We start from the raw sequence: 22395 nt of genomic DNA on the forward strand, positions 1-22395 counted from the left end.
CGACTAGTTTGTGCACATGGGTAATGGAATTCCAGACATGGAATTTAGAAAAGTCTTTTCCAGACATGGAAATTTGGGGAATTTCATAAATTCTTCCGGCAAGTCATCAAAAATCAGGAAATCTTGTGCGTCTTATTAAAAAATTTAAAATTGTTTATTCACCAAACCAATATGTTTTGTGACGTTAAGTCTTGATTTCAGTTTCTCTGCTTTCATGCTTTTTAGTATTGGAAAGTCATCGAAAAGTCCGAAAATTTTACATTTGACTTGAGTGGGGAAGACAGTGAAGAGTGGGAACCATGTTCCCATTAGCTGTCAGGTAGGTGTGGTGCAGTGTGGTGCAGTGTGGTGCAGTGTGGTGCTGCTGCCCTCTGCAATGGATGCCCTTCATTGAATTAAGTACCCAAGCTAAGTTACTTGGTCTGCAGATCTTAATAGAGATCTGTAATTGTCCCCAACATTCCTTGAATATGAATGTAATACATGAACACACTCTTCTCTCTGATTTTCAGTCATTGTGTCAGTGTAACTCTATTAGCATTATTAATGATTTATACTTGACGAACTTAAGGAGCTTCATTAGTTTCATATTCGAGGGCCAGTTATTGAAGTCTATGCACATTCTCAACCACTCACAAGCGTGGTACCAGACCATTCTTCATCCATCGCTCCAGGGCCTGTGTGTAATCCAGTGCTATACAGCTGATAAATTACACTGTTAAATCTCAATTTTGATGAAGTGAGGAAAAACACGGTCAAAATTGTGTTCTCAAATCACGCACTGCTCCCATCATATCCATCCAATGGATGTCAAATGGTCCCAACACCATGTCCAGCATTATTCTTCTAATGTCTCTATTTGTTCAATGGCTCTGTTGTTCTCTAAAAAGACCAGTCTTGGCTGTGAAATCTCACCAAAAAGTTTCCCAAAATTCAACACTGTGGTTCCTGAACACAATCCATGCTGTGCAATTACACAGCAGAAGTCACAGTTGCCTTGAGGAGCTCAACAAAAAGTTAGAAATTAGTGACAGAGGAGGAGCACCGGGAGTGTTTTTTCATTTGGTGGCGTAAAATGTGAACCCTCGGGCGTGTATTTCACACCATGACAACACAGTGCCCCTGCTGAGTTGTGTGGCAGGACCACGGAGACTGTGTTACACCGGAGGAACTTAAGTTTGAGGTGAATGACGAAATGCACTTCTTCAACTGTAGTAATGAAAAGATTAATCAAAACAAAATATACCAGTTTCACACATTTACAGCAGGAGCACTGCCTATTACATAGTCTGTCTGCTTTGGAGGGGATGTCTGCGCAAGAACACAGCATGGGTGCACTTTGTCAGTTAAAAATCTCATTGATTGTCCTGGCGGGGTGCTGCATTAAAGGTCAGAGTTTTAACAACTTTGAAAAGCCATAATTGTTGCACCACAGTTTTCATTGGTGTGAAATCAAAAGGCATAATGCATCTCGTTATTGATTTATCTCAGCATGTTGCATTATTCCTCGGAAAGTACATGTTTTATTAAGCCTATTAGTTAGCAGGTACATTACAGTGGGGGTTCAGGAACATCCAAGTGTCCTGTAGGGGGTTTCTCTGCACACCCAGCAACATAAAGCCCTCATGGGATTTGTGACAATTGCAGAGATGGTTTTTAAGCTCTAAGTCCTCAAGTTCAGCTTTTGATCATCTGTCATTATTACTGTCAAATATGTGTCAATAAACGTGTAGTTTATTTGATAGTATTAATCTGATTTGGTAACTACGTCAGTGTCATATTCTTTTTAAAAACGTTTCTAGGTGGTGGTATGGCACCACTGTCGCAAAGACAACCAGATCAGCAACTCTTTGATCATAACAGAATGAAGAAGCTTTCACTAGTGCTCATTTTAGAAAGTCCACTGCAGGAAAATGACCAAACTCTGATCTTAGTGCTGGCAGAGTAAAACATCTGGCTGGCAGGTTGTACTATTAGCTGATAAAATAGAAAGAATGCCAACTGACTGGTGGTTTGGATGCATAATGGTTGATGCAGTTCTTTCGTGCCATACTGTAAATCAAGTATTTTCTCACGAGGCCGTACTCAGGGTCAGACAGAACTGTAGAGTGATAGCAAGGCTTACCAGGATGTACATGTACACATGTGTCATTATTCTACAGCCATTACACTGTGCAATCAACATTTACTTTATAATAAGAAGTAAAAAAGTTGTCTACTTCTAGTGGAACAAAATTTTTTTTTTTCCTGAAACTTTTTCTTTCCTGATGTAAGTTAGAAGTTAGTTAGATGTTAGAAGTCGACTTTAATGACAGCAGTGAGAGCAAATTTAGGAGGGGCATCGACTACAGTCCCTACTGTACTCCGCACAAAGACCCATTCAGGCAGACAGTAAAATGACGTGCAGAGTAAAAGAATTCTGAAAGACAATGGAAATGGAGTCACATAAATGGCATTTTATAAACCTCATTTATCCATCCTTTTGGCATTTTGCCGTTTTTATAGTGACAGTAGACATGGAGAGAGAAAGAGTGGTATGACGAGCAAAAAAAGGTCCACAGTCGCAATCGAAGCAGGAATGTTGCAGTGACATGGTTTGTGTCTTAATCACCAGGATCCCCCAGTTGTATAATTGTCTGTCACCATGAGTATGTGGTATAAAATCTCATTTTTAGTAGGGCATCAAGGGCACTATCCTCCATCGACTACATTCATGTCCTATGTATTTCTGGAAATGATAAACTGAGCTTAGATTGTACAGCTACACAAATATTACACAAAATAGGTTTTTGAAGACCCTTTTTCAGACAAAAGACTAAATAAATTCAAATAAAATGAAAGGAAGGTTGTATGTTTCACCAGAAATTCCTTGTCCCAGACCATAATGTAAATATGAGCAAATGATTAAAAGTGATACAAAGCACGTGAACACACTGAGTTAACTGGTAAATAATTTCTGTGCATCTGTAAAATTTTCATTTAAAAAAAAAAAATCATGTTTTATTCATTAATTCAACTGTCTCATTATATTATTTTTCTTTAAAAGGTCCATTTTAAACACTTAAATACTCGTCATATGGTCAGCGCTACATTATATATGTTGGTGATATAGATAACAGCATCAAACTTTACTGCAGTCACACACTCGTTTATTCCTTTATCACTCATCCTCTCATCCCCTGACCTGCAATCAAACCTGTTTTAATAAGAAAGAGACAGCCTGTGCATGGAATGTTTTAGATGACGAACACTGAGAACAAATCTACTGCTTAAATTACTTAACATGAAAGCTGTTGTAACAAGTTTTCTAATCCTGGGTTTCATTCCAGCACTTTTATCCCCTGCATACACTGGCACTTTTTATCCCTAAGTAAACCCTTGCACAATCCAGATCAGCCCTCTGTGACATACAACATACAGTATGCCACAACCCATAATTTGGGCATTAGTGACTAACCTCGGGACAAATTTGTTAAAGGCTGTTAAATATAATAAGTGTACTATAACTTTGAGTTATGCCTTACCTATACATTTTTAACGTGTTTAAGTTTACCATTAATTCGTGGACACCAGTCAAGTTTCCAGTTGCCCTCATGTGCCACTGCAGGTTGTAATTTGATGAAAGTACAGTGATTTGTTGAATGCACCCAGGAGGAGTGTATCGTATGGTCAGTGCTGAGACAGATGGTACATTATTAGCACTGTGAATTTTTGGATGTGTTAAGTGGGCCTAGAAGCATGTTAGTCATTATTGCCTTGCAGTGAACTGATTCGTAATGAGCCCCTTTAGCGCTTTGTGTGTGCGTGTGTGTGTGTGTGTGTGTGTGCATTTATAGTACACTAAGCCCGTGGGCTTGTTTCCCATGTCATCAGGAATTATTGTTAACATTCAACAGTGTATACGAAGTGCATGTAGCAGAGTGCAATGCTGATTACAGCATCTCGATGAATCCATCGAGGCTCTGAGCCTTAGCAGGAGTATGGACAAGCAATTTTATCTCCCACCTCCCCCCCAATGACCTCTGAGTTACACCCCCACTGCAAAAGAGAAATCAAGTTATTACTGCCCCTCTCCCTTTCTTTTAGCTCCACTCTCACTGTTCTTTTATTCTTTGTTTCTGGATCTGCCTCACTCTCTTCATCCATCATTACGACTTTTCACCTATTTTGTATCTCTGTCATCTGTCCACCTCCACCCTCCTCCCCTCTTCCCTGTCCATCCAGACTGTGAAATATTGATGCAGGGTAAATGACATCAGTAGTCTGTTTCAGAGAAATGATGCGGCCCAGCCTCCCAGTCTCTCCTGGCTGTTTTTCTCATTATTTTCCCCCCACTCTTGCGTCGTCGTAATGCCTCCATGCTTTATTTATGATGGCTTGTGGGCTCAGTGTTTTGGCACCTCGTCTCTCCGTCTTTATTTCTTTGAGGTTTTCTTTTTTTGTTTCTTTAGCTCATTGGGGAATATGTGTCATTCTCTCTTTCTCGGCATACACACACTTACATGGGAACATGCAAACATACCTATGATGCAAGAGAAGAAAAGACAAGTTGCAGTGTTGGGAGAGAAATATGAGTCCTCTTTGCTTGCTGCCTTAACAATGGTGGGGGGGTGCGTGTGTGCGTGTGTGTGTGTGTGTGTGTGTAGAGCCCTTCTCTCAGCTTTTCTACTCAAATTCAATTCTGAGTAGTTTTGCTGTTCACACTCCACTGCATCAGTATCACCTACTGTGACTGGGAACACAAAAAACAAGGCCCAGGATCAAAACCAAGTGAAGAAATGTGTTGAAAGCAGACATATTGTCAGTTGTTCACCTTTGAAAGCAACCACAAAGAGAAAGATGATTAAAGAGAGAACAGCAGTTCTTGGGGTGGTATTTTGTAAAGAATGTAAATATGGATCTGAAGGGAGGAATAAATGCCTTGAGAGGAATGATCTGATCTTTGCAGAAGAAGCAGAATTGAAGAACTGCTGTGACGTGTTTGTCCAACATTACTGGGAAAAATTACTGCAGAATTCCACAAGTATCTGTGATTTAGGGAGACAATGAGCTAAGTCACTGTGACTTCTGGAGTCCCCAAATGCTGAAGCCTGTTACACACATTTCAGTAATTTTGGCGCCCAGCTGCAGAAAAACTAGGAAGATTCTATTATAAATGGCTAATGTGCAGTTTAGAAGCAAGTGCACTTTCTTTCTTTCCTCCCTTTGTTCAGAGAGATCAAGTATATCTCTTAAAAATGGAAGTTGATGTTTTGACTTTTAGTTCAAACTTAGCTTGTAGCAAACTTGTAGCATAAGTGTTTACTAAGTGGAACACCACATTAAAACCACAAAAACAGGTACATTGTTACTATATGTTCACACACCTAGTAACTGCCAGGTGTAAATGTAAATTGGACAGCTACCTGAAGCAGCTCAGTTAAAGTGAGAGTTAAAAAGATAATAATACTAATATAATAATAATAAGTCACTTTATACTTGATCAAAATGCTGTTTAATAATTAAATTATATTACATTTTAGGAGAGTTTAAATAACATAATACACTTCAAATTGCAAAACATAATGTCAGTAACTTTAGATTAAATTACAAAATTACTATTAAAAACAAGTTAAAATTTTAAATTACATGTTTGTTAACTTTGAAATATACAAATTTCTCCATATATGCATTTATAACAAGTCAAGGTCATACATGCATGTATCAGTTTTAAAGAACAACATAAATCATATGCATATATATCAATCAATGAATTAATCAATCTTTATTTATGTAGCTCCAGTTCATAACAGCGTTATCTCAAGACTCTTTACATAAAGAGAGGTCAAGACCAAACTCTTTAATTAAGACAGAGCCCCAACGATTCAGGAATTAAGGATTCAAGAATCCCCACATGAGAAAGCGTCAGGTATTATATTTTATATACTATTGTATTGTTATTTTACAGCTCGTGGTTCTACAGTGACATCTACCCCCACCCTCCCATTTCCCTGGTAAGATAGATGATTGCTTGTGATTGGCCAACACTCCAGCCTTTTCTAAACTACCCATTTGTATATCATTAAAGTCTATTCCAGCAAAGACATTTCTTAACTTTAAATGACACAACCACATTAGGCAAACCACCAGTTTGAAACATGCTAGTAGTTAATAAAAAAACAACTAAAGGTTAGCAACATTAACTATAGGTGCCATATAGCAAGAAAGGGGGTTTTGAAATATGGTGTTAATTTTTAAAGTCATTAGTGTTAGCACATTCAAAACAGGTCCATTGAAAGAAAGTTACAGCAGCACTGACTCCATTAAAATTATCCTTCAGGTATCTGATTGGAAGAATATTCAGGGGATAGGATGTTATCATTTCCTGAACAATTTGAGACAACACAGAGGAGATACACCGGAGAGAGAGTGGACTTATCTAGAGCACATGACTCTGGCACGCTGACTATAATTTGTTTTGAGGGTGAAAAGATTTTTGACACCTCCAGGTTTGAGAGCACTAATTGAAGGACGATGGTAAAAAAAGAAGTTTGGGCTGTTGATGGTTCTTGTACAGATATTCTCGTGTCTATAAGGTGCAGCCAGTGATTTTGGCTGTTTCCTAACCACTAAGAGGTGGTCACTAAGATTAACTACCCTCCATTTCACAACTTTTCCCAAAGCTGCTGCAAATGAGCCACAGCACCGCATCATTATTGTTCCCACCACTGTAGTTTCAACAAAGTCATTAATGATGTTATTTCACAATTGTGTTGCAATCCCTGCAATCTAATAAGATACATAAGGCAGTAATAACATTTGAAAGCAATGAGCAAAATGAGCATCAGCAGCAGGGAAATCAGCAGGTAATTGCCTGCATGAGTGATAAGTAATTATTGTAGTAATGTTTCCCTCTCACACCATTCAGTGTACGTTACAGGCAGCAATTAGAGAATGTTAATATATTGAGCATAAGCATGAGCTATAAACTTAAAAGCGTCTTTTGTCATCACTGTACCAACAACTGTTCAGAGGACAGAATGTAGGGTCCTGCTGGTAATGATGCTAATGAATATTCTATTTGTGTTTGAGATCATCTGTGCTATTTAAAGGGTAACTTCTGTATTTTTAAACCTGGGCCTCAGTTTTGCATGTTTTGGGCTCGAAATGACTGGTAGGAACATAAACTTTTCAATAGATCACCTCACCTGACAGGCACAAAACGGGCTACAAAGATACTACAGTAGCTATGTAATCCTCTAGGGCAGCTCAAATCATCATAGTAGTTACTCAACAGTGGCAGGAAAAACTCCCCTTTAACGGGAAGAAACCTCGAACAGAAGCACGCAGGGTGCAACAAACAACAAAGTGTACCAAATACCAAAATAATAACAGCAACTATAGCACAATGGGAATATGACTAATAATGAGCAATATGGTAACAATACCATGAGCCTCTCTTATGTACTATACTGTAGCTGACTTCATAACCCCACTGTGTGTGTGTGTGTGTGTGTTCCCTGCTGACCTAGTCTTGAATGGAAGTAAAAATGGATCGCCGTAGGAGGAGGGAGTGAGGGAAAGGAAGAGTAACAGACCTTTCTAATCTTTGTCTGGTCACAGAAGCTGCGACGCGAGCAATACAGCTTCATCTGCCTATTGTCAGCACACTCTCTCCGCCACTACACACCCCCACACACACTCAGACACACTCGTGCTCATTGAGGTCCTATTTGAATATGCCCGCACAGTTTCTCTGATTTCAGTCACAGACTGACAGTTTACTATCCCACTTCACATGCACACACACACTGCATTGCCTAACCCAAACCTTAATCTAACCTTCATTTCACACCGTATCCTTAACCTTAACCAGGACATCAGATATGACATTTGGTCTCATTAGTAGCGGGCTTTGATTGTTTCCTAATCTTTTATTCCTATAGATACAGTGTACACTGTAACTAAAACACACTAACCCATCCCTGATATATGACCCTTACTCTAACCTTAACCATCACCAAAACAAATGTTTTAGTTTTGTCAGTAACAACAACATAGTTCAGAAAAGCATTGTTCTACCAGTAGGATCCATCCAAATGGCCCCACAAAACACTGTGGGCCCCATACTGTGGGTGTCTGGCCCCATCAAGTGTGTAATACAAGGGCACACACACACACACACACTTGTGCACGCACACACACACACACACTTCTGTCTCACTCATATATCCAGAAGCAGAGATTTGCTCTCTTAATAGAGCAGCTAATCTTTCTGAAAGCACCTCTTTTGCATGCAAAGACCCACCTCACTCTGTCTCTTAAAAAACACCTTCCTTCATCTGCATACACACACACATACACACACCAAAGGGATATTTTCTTCCCATTTTTCTTAAGTTTTACCACAGCATTGTGTCTTGGCGACATTCAGAGTGCCCTTGTGACAAGCAGAATGATCAGTGAGACAACAGAGATAAAGTGCTGTAGGGTGTGTGTGTGTGTGTGTGTGTGTGTGTGTGTGTGTGTGTGTGTGTGTGTGTGTTTGTTTTGTCTCATCAACTCTAGGCACGTCTGGCCTCAGCTTGCATAATGCTACAGTAGGGCACCCTGCGGCAACAGTTGCTAGGGTTACCAACAGGTCGGCCACCACAGCGATGAGGATAAATGAGCTCAGGGCTCCCATCAGCCCCTGGGTCACGCTTACTCTCTCCGTATCTCTAACACACACACACTCACACACACATATGTTTTCCTGCATTCAACCCTGAGAAAGTAAATACCTGTACACAAGCACATGACTAAACACTTTGAAATAGTATTTCACAGCCCATCGCGCTCACACACACACACACACACACACACACACACACACACTCACAGAGCTGCATACACACCCTGCGGTTATGTTCTCACACACTCGGTAGCGTATTTCCATCACCCAGCCTGCTACGTTATTCTCAGCGCTCCTCTGCAGAGCACAGGGTTGCTAGTTTGACTCCATCTTGTCAAACAGTGTCAGTGGCAGCCTGTCAGTTATGAGCCGTGAGCTCGGAGTGCGCCGCAGATCCATCGTTATAATGATCATCTGCTCTGACATCTCATACATCACATCCCCCGCACTCATTAAATGTACTCTAGTCGCTCCTTTAGTCACTCATTCCATTTTTGTCCATCTGTCTCAAGACGGCGGCGCTGTATAACACTTATGATGTGATGCATGGGTGATTATGTGTTTTCAGTATTTCATCTTACCTTCTGTGCACTGTCGTCCTGGGGGTGCAGTGGAAAATACAAATAAATGTTTATGGAGATAATAACCAACTGGACACCATTGTTTATCTAGCCTTTGTTCACTGCTTGTGAATCTGTGTTGCGTACTTTCACTGCGTTTAGTGTGTATTCTGTATATCTTTGCTGCGTGCACTCACTGCTCTCCTGTCGCCTCCTTTTTACAGGACGACGGAGACGTGGAGGACGATATGACTATCAGAGAGGTAAGACAGACAGCCAGTCACACAAGACACACACACACCTCACAACCAATTAGTGTACAGCAGCACGGGATCACCAGCTATCAGCCAATCAGAGAGCAGCTTATACAGTTAAATCTGCTTATTTAAATGCCTTTTGTTGTTTTAAAATGTGACTTTGAAGTGTTGAAGAGCTGCAAACTCAAAAATTCAGTCATGAAGGGACTATGACTAAGGTCTTCACAGGTCTACTCATACCCTAGGATCTCAGTGCCAGCCTGGGACCCATATGGGTATTGATCTACATTTTATTGCAGTTGGTCCTGGGCCTGTTTATCATTATGAGTAATTGCCGAGTGGATCCGAGAAGTGCCGTAATCCGTATCGATGACAAGAGAGACGCAAAAGCTATGTTCAGCTGGGGTGCTGATTAGACCGACCGTCAGGATCCGATACCAGTAACGACAATAAGCTTAAAGAAAACGTTGAGCAGCGCCAGGGAGCTGGACTGGAGGAAAGGCGCAAGATGGATTTTAATTACTATATATTTTTATGACTATATATTATATAATATATAATATTGTAGTTTAAGGTTTTTTTGAAGAGGCTGCATAATTTCCCAAAATGGGTGGACAGTGCAGTTTGTAAAGCATGACTATGTATCTTGATGAATAGTGGCAACAGGCAGCCTCCGCTGACACAAATGGTGATTACAAAACGCTGGCACATTTAATTCTGCTGATGTCAAAGATAAGCTATTCTAATAAGAGCAAAACTATTCAAAAGAAAGCAGACTTTGATACAAGACCAGACTGGAGATCAAAAGAAAACCAAAGAACATCTGCATCCACAGCAGTTAGACCCATAGTTGGTGGTGTAGCGCCACACTGTGAAGGTTTACACACTTTCCCAGGAGATCGTACCCGCTCAGCTCAAAGACTGTGAAAGAACAGGCAGAGTTTTGATGTCAGCTGGTGTAACAGTGTGGCTCATTAATAGGTTTTGGAAAATGATGGAGCTCTATGGGACATAGAAAGCACATATCAGGCTGTGATACACACACACACACACACACACACAATGATTGTTAGATCCGTTCATTGTTGGTGGACAGTCAGAAACACAGAACATGAGGAGTGTTTTCCTTTATATCAACTGTCACCTTAGTTTTCCTTAGGTGTCTGCATATCAGTCCTCAAATACCTTTTTTATATGTCTCAAATCTCAGCTTGCACCAGATGACATCACACCACGACAGACTTGGCTTTTCAGATTCCTCAGTATCCTCAGACGGGCCGATGGTCTTATATTTTTGGATATGACATCATTCATAATTCATCCATCAACAGCACCTCTCATTTCCTCTCTGTCAGACGCACATTCCTCACACTTTCTCCCCCCGTCCCCTCTTTTCACTCTTGGAATCACTCATCGTTCACCTCTCATACGTCTGCCATGTCATTGCTTCCCTCCACGCGTCCCTTCCTTGTTCGCCTTCATTCACCTTCCTCACCGTCCATCGTTTTAGGTCCAGTATGATTTATAGAGCCGTTCAGTGCAGCACCCCAGTCCATTGATTGTCTATCAGAGGGAGGAGATTTGTCAGGAGGTGGTATGGGATTATTTGATGTCTTTTCTTCCTGATTAGTGACTGTTAACAGACGTCTTTATGCCTGGTGTCAGAGTCTGTTACACATGTCACTCCAGGGGTTACAGTCAGAGAGTCAGCCACAGCTCGGCTGTAACATCTGCCTGGTATGATTAGCTATGATGCACTTTATTTGATTACCTCTGTTATTTGACTGATGAAAGTCCTTAAATGCCACAAAGACTTTCTTTTCTTTTGCTCCCTCTTTTGTTAGCTGTCCCTTTCTAGTGTTTATCTCTCATCCCCAAGTACCCCCCCCCCCTTCCTCTGTGTGTTTTGCAGATTGCAGAGTGGGAGGAGATGCAGCTTGATGAGCAGGTCAACTTCAACAACTGCAAGATCGACCCCGCCCCGTTCCAGCTGGTGGAGCGCACATCGCTGCATAAGGTCTGATGGGAAACACAACTGTGGTTCAACCTCTGTGTGTATCTGTGTAGCCTTGCTGCTAGGTGTGTGTCTTTAGTCACACACTGATAAAAAACACACTAAATACCTCACACTTTTGAGTGATTCCTGATGTACGACAATTGCTTCAATTATGGAAAGAAGACCATCAGCATTCATTAACTGATTGAGGGAAGGCATGTTTATTTGTATAGCCCCTCTCAACAAGGAAGCAATTCAAAGTGCTTTACATAAGACTGAAAAAGACATGAAGACAAGATTTAAAAGAAACACAAGCTTGTTTTAGAAAGACACGTAGCATTTGAAAATAGTAAAATGAAATAGGAGATGCAAAAGAACTAAAACTGACTAAAACAGACTAAGCACTGTTTATTTTGACATTGGGGACAGTGTGCAGACCTGTTCCTGATGTCTTTGGGTACTCCATGTCATTTTGTACATTTGTGTATTAACTAAGTGACACAAAGGATCTATGGGACTTAAGTGATCACATTTGTGCACTGAAAGTTAGCAGTCAAGCTATTTTAAGTTTTATGACACAAGTCATTTTTTCTACACACTAAATCAGGTGGAGGAATGTACCTAATGGTTAATGGTGTTGGTGGCCATTTAGAAACACAGTTTGCTTGCATAACCAACTAGCCCGTTGTACGTAAGTCTCTTTCAGGGGGTCGACAACCTTTTTTTTTTAACTCTTTAACTTTCAACAATTTGTCCCATGTTTGGGCTGCTTTGAAGGTAGGGACACAGAAGTTGCACCTGGATTATCTTTACGTCAGGACTCTCTTTTTGAAAATGAATCCATCATTACATACTGTATGTTAATCATTCATGAACCCTTCCAGCAGGCACTTCCACCAGTTCCAATACCGTGGATACTCTTGGTGATCCTGTGGTGTGTAGTGACGTTGAAGGAGCAAACAGCCAAAAAAACACACACACTTGAGCCAAGTTTTCCCCCACTGAGAGAAGGTGGAAGGAGCTTTAGTTTGTGTTGATTTAGCTTTCTTACTGCGACACACACACACACACACAGGCTGAAAGAGGCTCGGCGTCCAGTATTCTCACACACACACACACACACACGCACACTGAGTCTTTCTGGCTTGCCAGCGGCTGTGGCAGTGCCTAATGTTCTCCATTCATAATGCTACCTCCATCTCCTTCTCTCTGTCTCTCTCTCCTCCTCTCTCTCTCTTTCTGTCTCATATCCTCTGGGCCCTGTATGATTACTCTTTAAACATTTAAGAGAGGGATCCTGCACCAATACATCTCCGCTCCCTCCGCTGCACACTGCCAAAAGCCAAATAGCATGCACAGTCTCCCTCAGCATATTAAACACCGCCTGCCACTACTGCCACTGCATGGGTGTGTGTGTGTTGGTTGGGGGGGGGGGGTTTGTTTGTCTGAGGGCCCTTTTGTAACAGACAAATCTTTTTCTTGAAATATTTACATGACAATATTTTTCTGCAGACACTGTGGTCTGGATTTTGGTCCTTGGCCCGTTTCACTTATTAGAGGACAGGACTCACAGAACCCACATGTCCATCATCTTGTTAATTTTCATCAGAGAAAAGAAGTTGTGAATGTCATTAAAGAATGGCCTCACCCAAAGAAAAAAAACCATACAGCCCGGTGACAGATGAAAGTAATACTAAGTGTCTGAGCAAGGTGTGGTAAGCATCCAGAACAGCTTCAGTGCTCCTTGTTGCACATTAGCCAAGATGTTCCCTCATTCGTTGTTTTGAGGATGATTACGAACTTTCTCGTAAGTGTTCAGTTGGGTAAACCCTGTGACGTCCGCAGCATATGATTCACATCATTTTTATGCGCACCAAACCATTCAGTGAGCCCTTTTCATTTACTCAGACATTTCCTAGTTATGTGCACAGGCTTTCAGATATCAATCTCTCAGACTCACTCTCAGAACCTGAGAGGCCTGAAAATGAAGCTGCAGTCAGTTCGCTTAGTTTAACATAAAGACTGAAAACAGGAGGGGGGGGGGGGGCGGCACTAGCCTGGTGCTGTCTTGAGAGCTCACTAATTAACACGTTTTATCTCATTCGTTTAATCCGTACAAAAAGTTATTGCCTGTGGCCAAGAAATTGCCCAGCATGCAATCCCCCTATAGTCTATGCTGTATACAGTCTATGGTTGTGCTAAAGGTTTTCATCTAATGATAAAAGCCTATTACATGTTGTACAATGCAGTGCAAAAGGTGGGCTCTGCTGATCCAGCTCGTGGTTGTTTACAGTCATAATGTACCACATTGTTCTGATGATCAGTTAATTCTGTAATGCTATTTGCAGCACCTTTAATGAGTGAGTAACTGTTTTTAAATAGATGTGAATAGGATCAGCTGGAGGGGAGCTGACTCTGTCCCCAAGAAGCCACTGTATCCTCCTGTGGGGAAGTCTCTGACAGATTACCTTACAACTGGCCCTGGCCTAAAAACACTTAACAATCTTTTTCTTGGCACAGCTTCCATTTGCTTGGCACAGTGGGATCAATTTCAGATGTCCCAAATGCCCATTCTGGCTAAGCAGAAAGTCCCATTAAACACTAAAAGGGTCTAGAACAAAAAGTCCAGCTGGCATCAGTCCTGCAACCTTTCTGATCCGCCACTGAAGTTTTTGACCTCTTGCTCTTTTTGCTTTTAGCTGCACACAGCCACATGCCTCCACAGTAACTCTAGTGGCGGAGATAAGATTAAATGAAACTTTAATGATCCCCATGGGGAAGACTGAGTCATTGCGTCAGAAAACACAGTACTAATAAGGCAGAGAGTAGAAATAGAGCAGGGTAATAAAAACATGCAAAACCTAACAATGTAAACAGCTGAAAGACAAAGTGGAGATGTAGGAATAAAGACATGTATGACACTAATAGCACATAGTGACACATTAAACCATCAGTATAGGTTGGCTGAAAAGGTGCTTTGAAATTTTGGATTCACCACATTAAGGCCTGTAACTTAACTCATGTAAATGATGACACTGACTTGAACACTATTATTAGAAATTGGTCTTGACATTTACACCCCTTTTTATACAAGCGAATCATTGCGCTTTAACATCATCAACCTGTGTTTGGCCCCATTCGTGAGACAGCTGTCACGGGTTAATGTGTGGTCATCACCATTAGGGGCTCCAGTCTGCAGGTAGAGTTCTTCACACATCCCTACTAACCCATAGAATCACAAACCAGAGAGGACAAAAACATCCCGGTGATTGGTATTATCAAATTATTCATTACAGAGTTCAAGCACAGCACCATAACCTCACACCATGCTAGCCTTGGGTTTGATCAAGACTAACAGACTCTTAACAGTGAACTATGAACTATGAAAAAACAAGGAAGTCAGCTAGCTAATGTTACCATAGTAAGCCATAGGTACAGTAAAGCTATGGCCCTGCTGTGGCTGCTCTGCATCTGTCTGACACTGTCAGACACCCTCAGTGTCCCTGCATCCCATTTTCCAAAGTGACCGTTTCCCATTAAGAACATTTGACTAGTTGAATGAATCCATTGTGAATGAAGTTGTCAGTGTTGGATAACTGAAGTCAGTGGTGCATTTGTCAGAGCAGAGCCTCGTTTTCAGTTTGAAGAAGGATCCCAGCACAGCGTTGTTCTGCTTTGGACTGTTTTCAGTCTTCCACTGATTGTTTCCAACCAGCTCTGCTCTTTCCCTGCAGACCCACACCATCTTTTCCCTGCTGGGCCTCGACCACGCCTACGTCACCAGCATCGGGCGCCTCATCGGGGTGGTTTCCCTCAAAGAGGTAGGAACTTGTTACACGTCATATTGAGGGGTTTAACTTTTCTTCAGCATTTTTTTACATGATCAGTGTGCATCTTTTTCTCATTTAATCAGGTGCTTAATGTTTTCATACCTCTTGACTTTTTTGTGGATTTTTAGCTTCGAGTTAAAAGTGCTGAGTGTCATATTTAAACCAGTAGCATATTCACTGCTTTCATAACTGTAAAATCACTGTCCAAATCATCAGGAGTGCTGCCTGTCACTGGGCTGCATTCATGCACACACACACACACACACACACATTTCAGTCAACATTAATGATTCCTCCTCCCTCTGCCTGTTATGTGCTGTCACAGACAAAGGCTGCTTAATATTGCTGTCTCTATTGTCTCTGTCTGTTCTCTGCCCCCCCCACCCCCACCTCCTCGCCCACCCCCCTCTTTCCATCTCTACTACCTCACAAATAACTGAAAACCCCTCACACTTTGTGAATTGGCCAGGAAGTGGTGAGAGGATTGTTGCTAAGTGCAGCGCCGCTTGCCTGTCTCTGACATTTAGGCTTTTTTGTTCTGCGTTCCACCAGCAGACAAAAAAACCCAGCCAAGGCAGATAAAGCCCAGCCTCTCCCGGTCTGCCTGTCTGTCACACAGACACACTGTTATATCACAGCTTCGCTGGCCATGTTTCTGTGCGTGATTTTAGTGCATTATTTCCACCCTACAGCATGCAGACGCCACGCTTTTCAGTACTGCCACAGGATCTGTAGCACCCAAATCCTTCACCCTATCAGCCAAATGAGAAACTCGGCCCGGGCAAACAGAAAACTCAGTAGTTCTCTGTCACACAGAGAGCAGAGAGAGGGGGATGAAAGAGGCTGTAGAGAATCGCAACTAACTTTCACACAGCTCCAATGTGTTTAGGATACTGAATATTGGGTTTTTTTCTATACTTTCAAAAGTGATTGTGATTATTTTTAGGGGTCATATAAACCCACTGTGTTCTGATAATTAAGAATATGGGGAAAATGATTAAATTATTGAATAGGAGACTGCATATGAAAATAGGCCTTAAGCTAACTCTGGCACAGTGCATCAAATGGTAACATTCATGTTTAATATTGTACACGGTCCCTTACAAATAAGATCACAAATACACATTTTCCTTTTTCAATAAATAAAACAGTCCTATAAAAATATATTTTTAGAAAATGCCCAAAGGAGTTTTCTGTATTTCTTTTTCCGTATCTTTGAATATTGACATCTGGGGGGAAATGATGCATAGTAAATATGGTAAGTATTTTAGTGTACTAGGGATGTATACTATTCTCCCACGATGTCCCACAATCCCATAATATTGTTGACACTTACATCAACAGTCTGAGCCTGTCAGCGGCTAAAACAAGCACTTTTAGTGGACCTACTTTGATCAGGTGCAGTTGCCCCAAACGATTACATTGCAGCCATTGCAGCCTGTCTTGTGTCTGCCAGCTGAGGTGATCTACTGGACCTGTTCCAAAACCTTTTGTACCTACTATTAATTTAGACACCATAATATGTAAAATAGGGCCCAGGTTTAAAAATACCACAGTGTTCTTTTAAGTTGCAGTGGGTTAAGATAAAAAACATTCAGCGCTTCATGGGGGTGTTAGCTGCATGATTGCCTTGTCCTAGGCCCTTTGTGCCTTCCTCTCTAACTGTCTTGTCTTTCTCCATTAGCTTCGCAAGGCTATTGAAGGCTCTGTGACAGTGAAAGGTGTGAAGGTGCGTCCTCCTCTGGCCAGTTTCCGGGACAGCGGCACTAGCAGCAGCGAGAATGAAGCCACCGAGCTCCACAAGCTGTGGGATCGCCACAAGAGCATGTCACTGCCCCGTGAACACACCCCTTCTGAGTCCGACGAGAAATCTCAGTGAGAGAAAGTAGAGGAGGAGGAGGAAGAAGAGCGGATGGAGGAGGAGGAGAAGGAGGAGGAGGTGGTGGTGGTAGTATTGAGATCTTTAATCCCCCAAAGCCACAAACATGCAAAAATCCTCAGGGCTTAGGATCAATATTTAGTTCTGGGAAGAGTTCTACTGCAACACCAGCCTCTTCATAGCTCCTCATTTCTCTCCTCATCTACTCCTCTTCACCTCCTCCATCCACTTTGCTTCATGGACCCAACAGCGCTTCCTCCTGGAGTCTTGCACTGACCAAGCCAGACACTCCACAGGGGAGTGGAACACAACTTGACCTGTGCCCTACTCTCCATTTACCCTCGGGAACCCACAACAGAGCAAATGTGGATGAGGAGGGAAAAAAGAGCTGGTCGAGTCCAACAAGGGACTGGGAATGGGTTGATATCTTAAAAAAGGGATTTTTTTTTTAGCAGACTTTGTTTAGCTTGTGAATCTTTAGAGTTGGGATCAAAGTTTGGACCTACAAATGTTATCCTTTGAAATGAGTCTTCCACTCGAGTAGAGAAATTCAGCAACGATAGCAAGGAAGAGTAACGTATGCGTGTAGTGCAAGTGTGAGTGCATGACATGAGAAAATGTGAGTGTGCATGAAGAGAGAGGTAGCAAACGACTATTTCTGATACGACTTTTTTTATTTGTCTCTCATTCTTTTCTTCCAGCTTGAATAATTTAGTTTCGGGCTGATCAGGTGGTCTGGGTTGAACTGGAATCTGCCATGGCACCGTTGCTTTGTAAATTACACTACAGTTTGTCCCATTGACGAGCACTGGACTAAGGGGACAAATGCCTTCGTTTTGTCTTTTTTCTCCATTCCATTTTTCCTCTTTTCCTCAGTCCTCTCATCTCCTCACTTCCAGTCTTAGTGGTCAGGTTGAGAGAACAGTCTATGCAAGCAGACATGCCTGTTGGCAGTGGTGTAGGCACCTGTAGCCCTTTTCATAACGTACACTCCTTTCATACTGTCGCTGCAGCCTCACATGAGAAAGAAAAACGCATGGAAACACACACAAACAAGAGCACAGCGATGCACTCCGACCGTCGAGGTTTTCTGCTTATCTAAATATAGCTCTTAATAAGCGTTCCAGAGAAGGTTGGGGCGGATGGAGAGGGCAGGAAGCGGGGCAGAGACAAAGAGCAGGGAGCAAATGGATGGCTGAAAGCACGAAGACATCATTACCTAACCAGCTGCTTTGGGCCCTCTCATCAATCTGCGTTTGATTTCCATGTTATCTAACCTCCATCACTATCACAGACATAGCAACCCCCCCACACAACATATACAGCAACAGATGACAGTAGGGGAGCAGCAATGTGTGATTTTAATCTTTCTTATTTTTATTCTAAGAAAAATAAGACCCCTTGTTTACCAATAGAAGTCCAGACTTCCTCCTTACTAAATGATCCCTCCACTTGGTCGAGAGATTCAGCTGGAGCTTGAGCCATCAGTGTTTTAATGGCAGCCTGGCTTCTGATGTCTGAGTCTGACATGACCGATAATGTATACGCACTGTGCATTTAATAATTCATGGCTGCCATAATGCTTGAAGCTCATCAGTGCGCTCTCTGCACACCCACAGAAAAACATTGATTTGTTTCCCCTCTCCTCCATCCCTCCATTTTTTCCTCCTCCAATCTTTACTCATACACATCCCTTTAAGACACACTCCTTTTTTTTTATATATATATTTGTAGCTTTTATTTCATTGTTTGGACCAGGCAAAGATGTCCACTACTACCTGCAGATTTAACTCTTAAGTGTTTGGATGCCTTAAAGACGCACTCATAGCCAACTCCATTGTGATTTTTCAGCATTTGATGCATTGCATGGATTTTATGTTTGGTGGTGTCTCGTCTTGCTGCGTGCCACTGAAAGAAAAACAGCATGGCTTTGCATGAGAGAGTGCACGTGGGATCTCTTTCCTATGATCAAAATGTACCAAAAACAAAAGCTTGATGGAAATGAATATGTGACGAATGAATGATGTGTGCCATCTTATGCCTGTACGTACTGTGTCTTTACTGTATCTTATTTTATACTGATATTGTCTGATTATTTCAGTTTGATTGGCATCTTCTATTCATCCAATGAGCTTTATTCATCACCTGATTTTGAACTGGGGATGGGGTCTTTGGGTTAGCAAAGTAATGCTTACAGATTAATATATTTAACATCATTCCTGTAATGTAAAATCATAAATTAATGTCTTAACCATCTTAACGGTAGACTGTTCTCTTTTTGAAAGAGATGTGGGGAGCTTGTTTATGATATTTGTTTTATTTTTTCACATTTGACGATTTTAATGTTTAATTCTGTCCTTTTGTTTTGTTTCTTTTTTTCATCTTTTCACTTGCAGTCTGAAACGTTTCTACTAAGACATGTATGTGTAAAGTGCAAATAGCACTAATGGGGAGAAGGCTCGCAGTGGCTGTCCGATAGGAAAAACGAAACAGAAATGTAACTGTGATGCTGAGGGAAGGTAATGTTGAAGGAACCAGCATGTGGTCTGTCTGTGACATGTTCATTTCACAAGTGCCTTCATCTCTCTATCTCTTTATCAATGGGAATAAGCAAACTATGCCAACCTCAGTGTTTTCTGGTCATACGCATGTAGACAAGGCACTTTTCACGCACACACACACACACACACACACAAATAGGTAAGTAGGGTGGATGATGTGTCAGCGTGGTGTGCAATTATCACCAAGGCAACCTGACGTCGTTGTCACCCCCCACTCCCCCCCATCTGCTCGCCCCAGGGACAGGCTGAGATCCACTCCTCTGATTTGGTCCTGTTCATTTGTTTGTGCTTTTCATCGATTTTCATTATTCTGCCTTCTGCCAGAGCCTTCTCCTCTGCGGACAGTTCACAATTTTTCATCTCATTTGCTACATGACAGTTATAGACGGAGGCAGATGCATATTTATTAGTCTGTATTAATCAAAGTAGAAGTTGTAAAATATTTTTCATTCTTTTTATCGGTGATCTACTTGTACGTAATCAATTTGTGCAATAACGGTTGTTCATCTCACTTTGTAACCCAGTTTTAATTGATGACATGAATGCAAGATAACCTTATTTTTGTAAAGAAACCTGAAAAGTGTAAAAAGATGTATGTATATGAGGAGAATCGACGCCCACACAGGAGCTTGTGTGTGATAAAGTGATGTCTGAACGACGGTTTAAAAGGGAAGGTTTCCCAAAAGCTTGAAAAAAGGCTGTCAGAATCTCACTTGAATCAGCATTAAGATATTTAAGGACACCACTTGCACCTTCAGGTGTTATTTAGCCTTGGTTCAAAAAGAGAAATGGCTTAGGTCCCTCGTTTTGGCTTTGGAAAACCTTCCCCGTCTGGTCTTAAAAGACTCTGGTGAATCCTGCTGCATGGTCTGTAGCTGGCACTCTCATACAAGCCCCCCCCCCCCCAACTTAAGCACTGACGTTGAGTCAGTTTTATCATGCTCCCCTCTATCCTCTCTTCAGTCTGAGGGGCTTTGATAAGACTAGATCCTCACATCAGCTGTCGAGGGTTATCTTTTATCCACTCCTTAGGTTCTTAGGGACTGAACATAGTACATTCTGGAGGCTTCCACTACGGCAAACCCCGAGGGCCAAACCAGGAGGAGCTGAACAAAATCCAGAACTATTTTTCACACAGAAAAATAAAACATTGTTTTGTATATCAGGGATGAATAAATGAGATTTTAACAAACGAGTATTTTGCTGAGGATGACTCTGTTTTTGATGTCTTAGGACGGTGTTATTCTGCAGCTGTGGTTTGTTTCAGTGTGTCCTCTTCTTCCCCGTTAGTGACAGCTGGAAAACATCTGGAGTGTTGTTTTTGTCTCCCACTGATCCTCCCTGGGGGGAAGCAAACACAGTAATGCAACAATAATGTTCAAATTACTTTTGTCCCAAAGCTTTTTACAGCACATTGAGTCAAAGGGTTAACACACCTTGCGTTTGGATCAGATAAGAAGTCTTCCATAAATACACACAACTGTCCCATTCCAACTCCTCCAACTTATTCCTTACTATTAAAGAACATAGTAACTGTCAGATCTTATTTCTTTGCACTAATCAAGACATTTTTAAAATGGAAATGCACATAATTTTGCTCAAACATAAATGAAGCTGCAACAGAAAAGAGCATCTTATTACAGTAACTTAAAAAGTGTTTATTGGGGTGTCTTTTTGTATCAGTGACATACTGGGGGTTAAGTGTTCTCAGTGAACTGCAGTTGTACTAATTCCATTTTAACAGAAACTCACTTTCACTTTTAATTTGTCATTACAGCAGAAATTAATTAAAAAAAATATGTTTCAGCCAATAACTGACAGATAAACACTGTAGGTTTAAATACAAAAACAGACATTAATACAGTTTAATGAAACCATCAAACTGTCAGAAAGCTGGACAAATAAAATCAGTTTCAGAATTGTTGAACTGAACTTCCTTTAAAAGCAAACTAGATTTGAACTTCAGTACATATATATATTTATATATAAACACTGTCGGACTCATGATGGACAGTTTTTTAAAAGGATTAAAATCGATGCAGCATATTCCATACATTCTTTTTCTTGTCAAAACCTGGTGCCTCCAGTACAGTTTCAGCTGTCAGCTGTACTTTATTATGAACCAAGTTGGTGTTAGTTCCTTTGCTGTTTCCAGCATATCTGGGACAGGAACATGGCAGCAGTAGTGGCTATTTCAGCCATTGTTGATGGTGGAAATGAACTTTGCTAAGGTAAGGCTCTTTTCTAGAACAAGCACTTGAAGTAATGTGCTATAAAACACTCGGGTGTGTTTGTGCTGAAGACACCTGAAGGCTTTGCCCCACCCTTCTTGTATAGCAGCTGCTTCAGTGTTGTAAACGTAACAAATCTGAAAATATTGAAGTTAGTCAAGTGCAGTCCTCAGTAATCCAACTCAACCACAGTGCCGCTCCTGGTCGTGTGTTCCCACTGGGAGTCTGAAACAGTTGGCTCGGTGACGATCTGCAACCACACACTTTTTTCGCAGCCTCAATTATGTGACTGTGTTTTTGTTTCTTTGCCAGTGTTTTCCTGTCCCTTCCTTCTGGTGCATGCTGTGATCTCATTCACAGCATGCACGCATACACACACTCCATCCTGTTATTTAGCCGTGTGTGAGTGAGAGGAGAGCATCTGGACT

At 41.4% G+C, this 22395-nt stretch overlaps 1 protein-coding gene across 2 annotated transcripts in view; it reads left to right on the forward strand.

Annotated features, from left to right (window-relative positions):
- clcn2c (chloride channel 2c) overlaps positions 1–17922 on the forward strand; it is a 141693-nt gene extending 123771 nt beyond the window's left edge. For both annotated transcript variants that reach the window (XM_070828773.1, XM_070828774.1), the window contains 4 exons: positions 9438–9476; positions 11383–11487; positions 15201–15287; positions 16981–17922. In XM_070828773.1, coding sequence (XP_070684874.1) covers positions 9438–9476; positions 11383–11487; positions 15201–15287; positions 16981–17175 — 426 coding nt within the window. In that variant the 3' untranslated portion in view covers positions 17176–17922. The remainder of the gene's footprint in view (positions 1–9437; positions 9477–11382; positions 11488–15200; positions 15288–16980) is intronic.
- The last annotated feature ends 4473 nt before the right edge of the window (positions 17923–22395 follow it).

This window comes from Pempheris klunzingeri, chromosome 4, assembly GCF_042242105.1.
Source record: "Pempheris klunzingeri isolate RE-2024b chromosome 4, fPemKlu1.hap1, whole genome shotgun sequence".
In the NCBI taxonomy this organism is placed as follows: Eukaryota; Metazoa; Chordata; class Actinopteri; order Acropomatiformes; family Pempheridae; genus Pempheris; species Pempheris klunzingeri.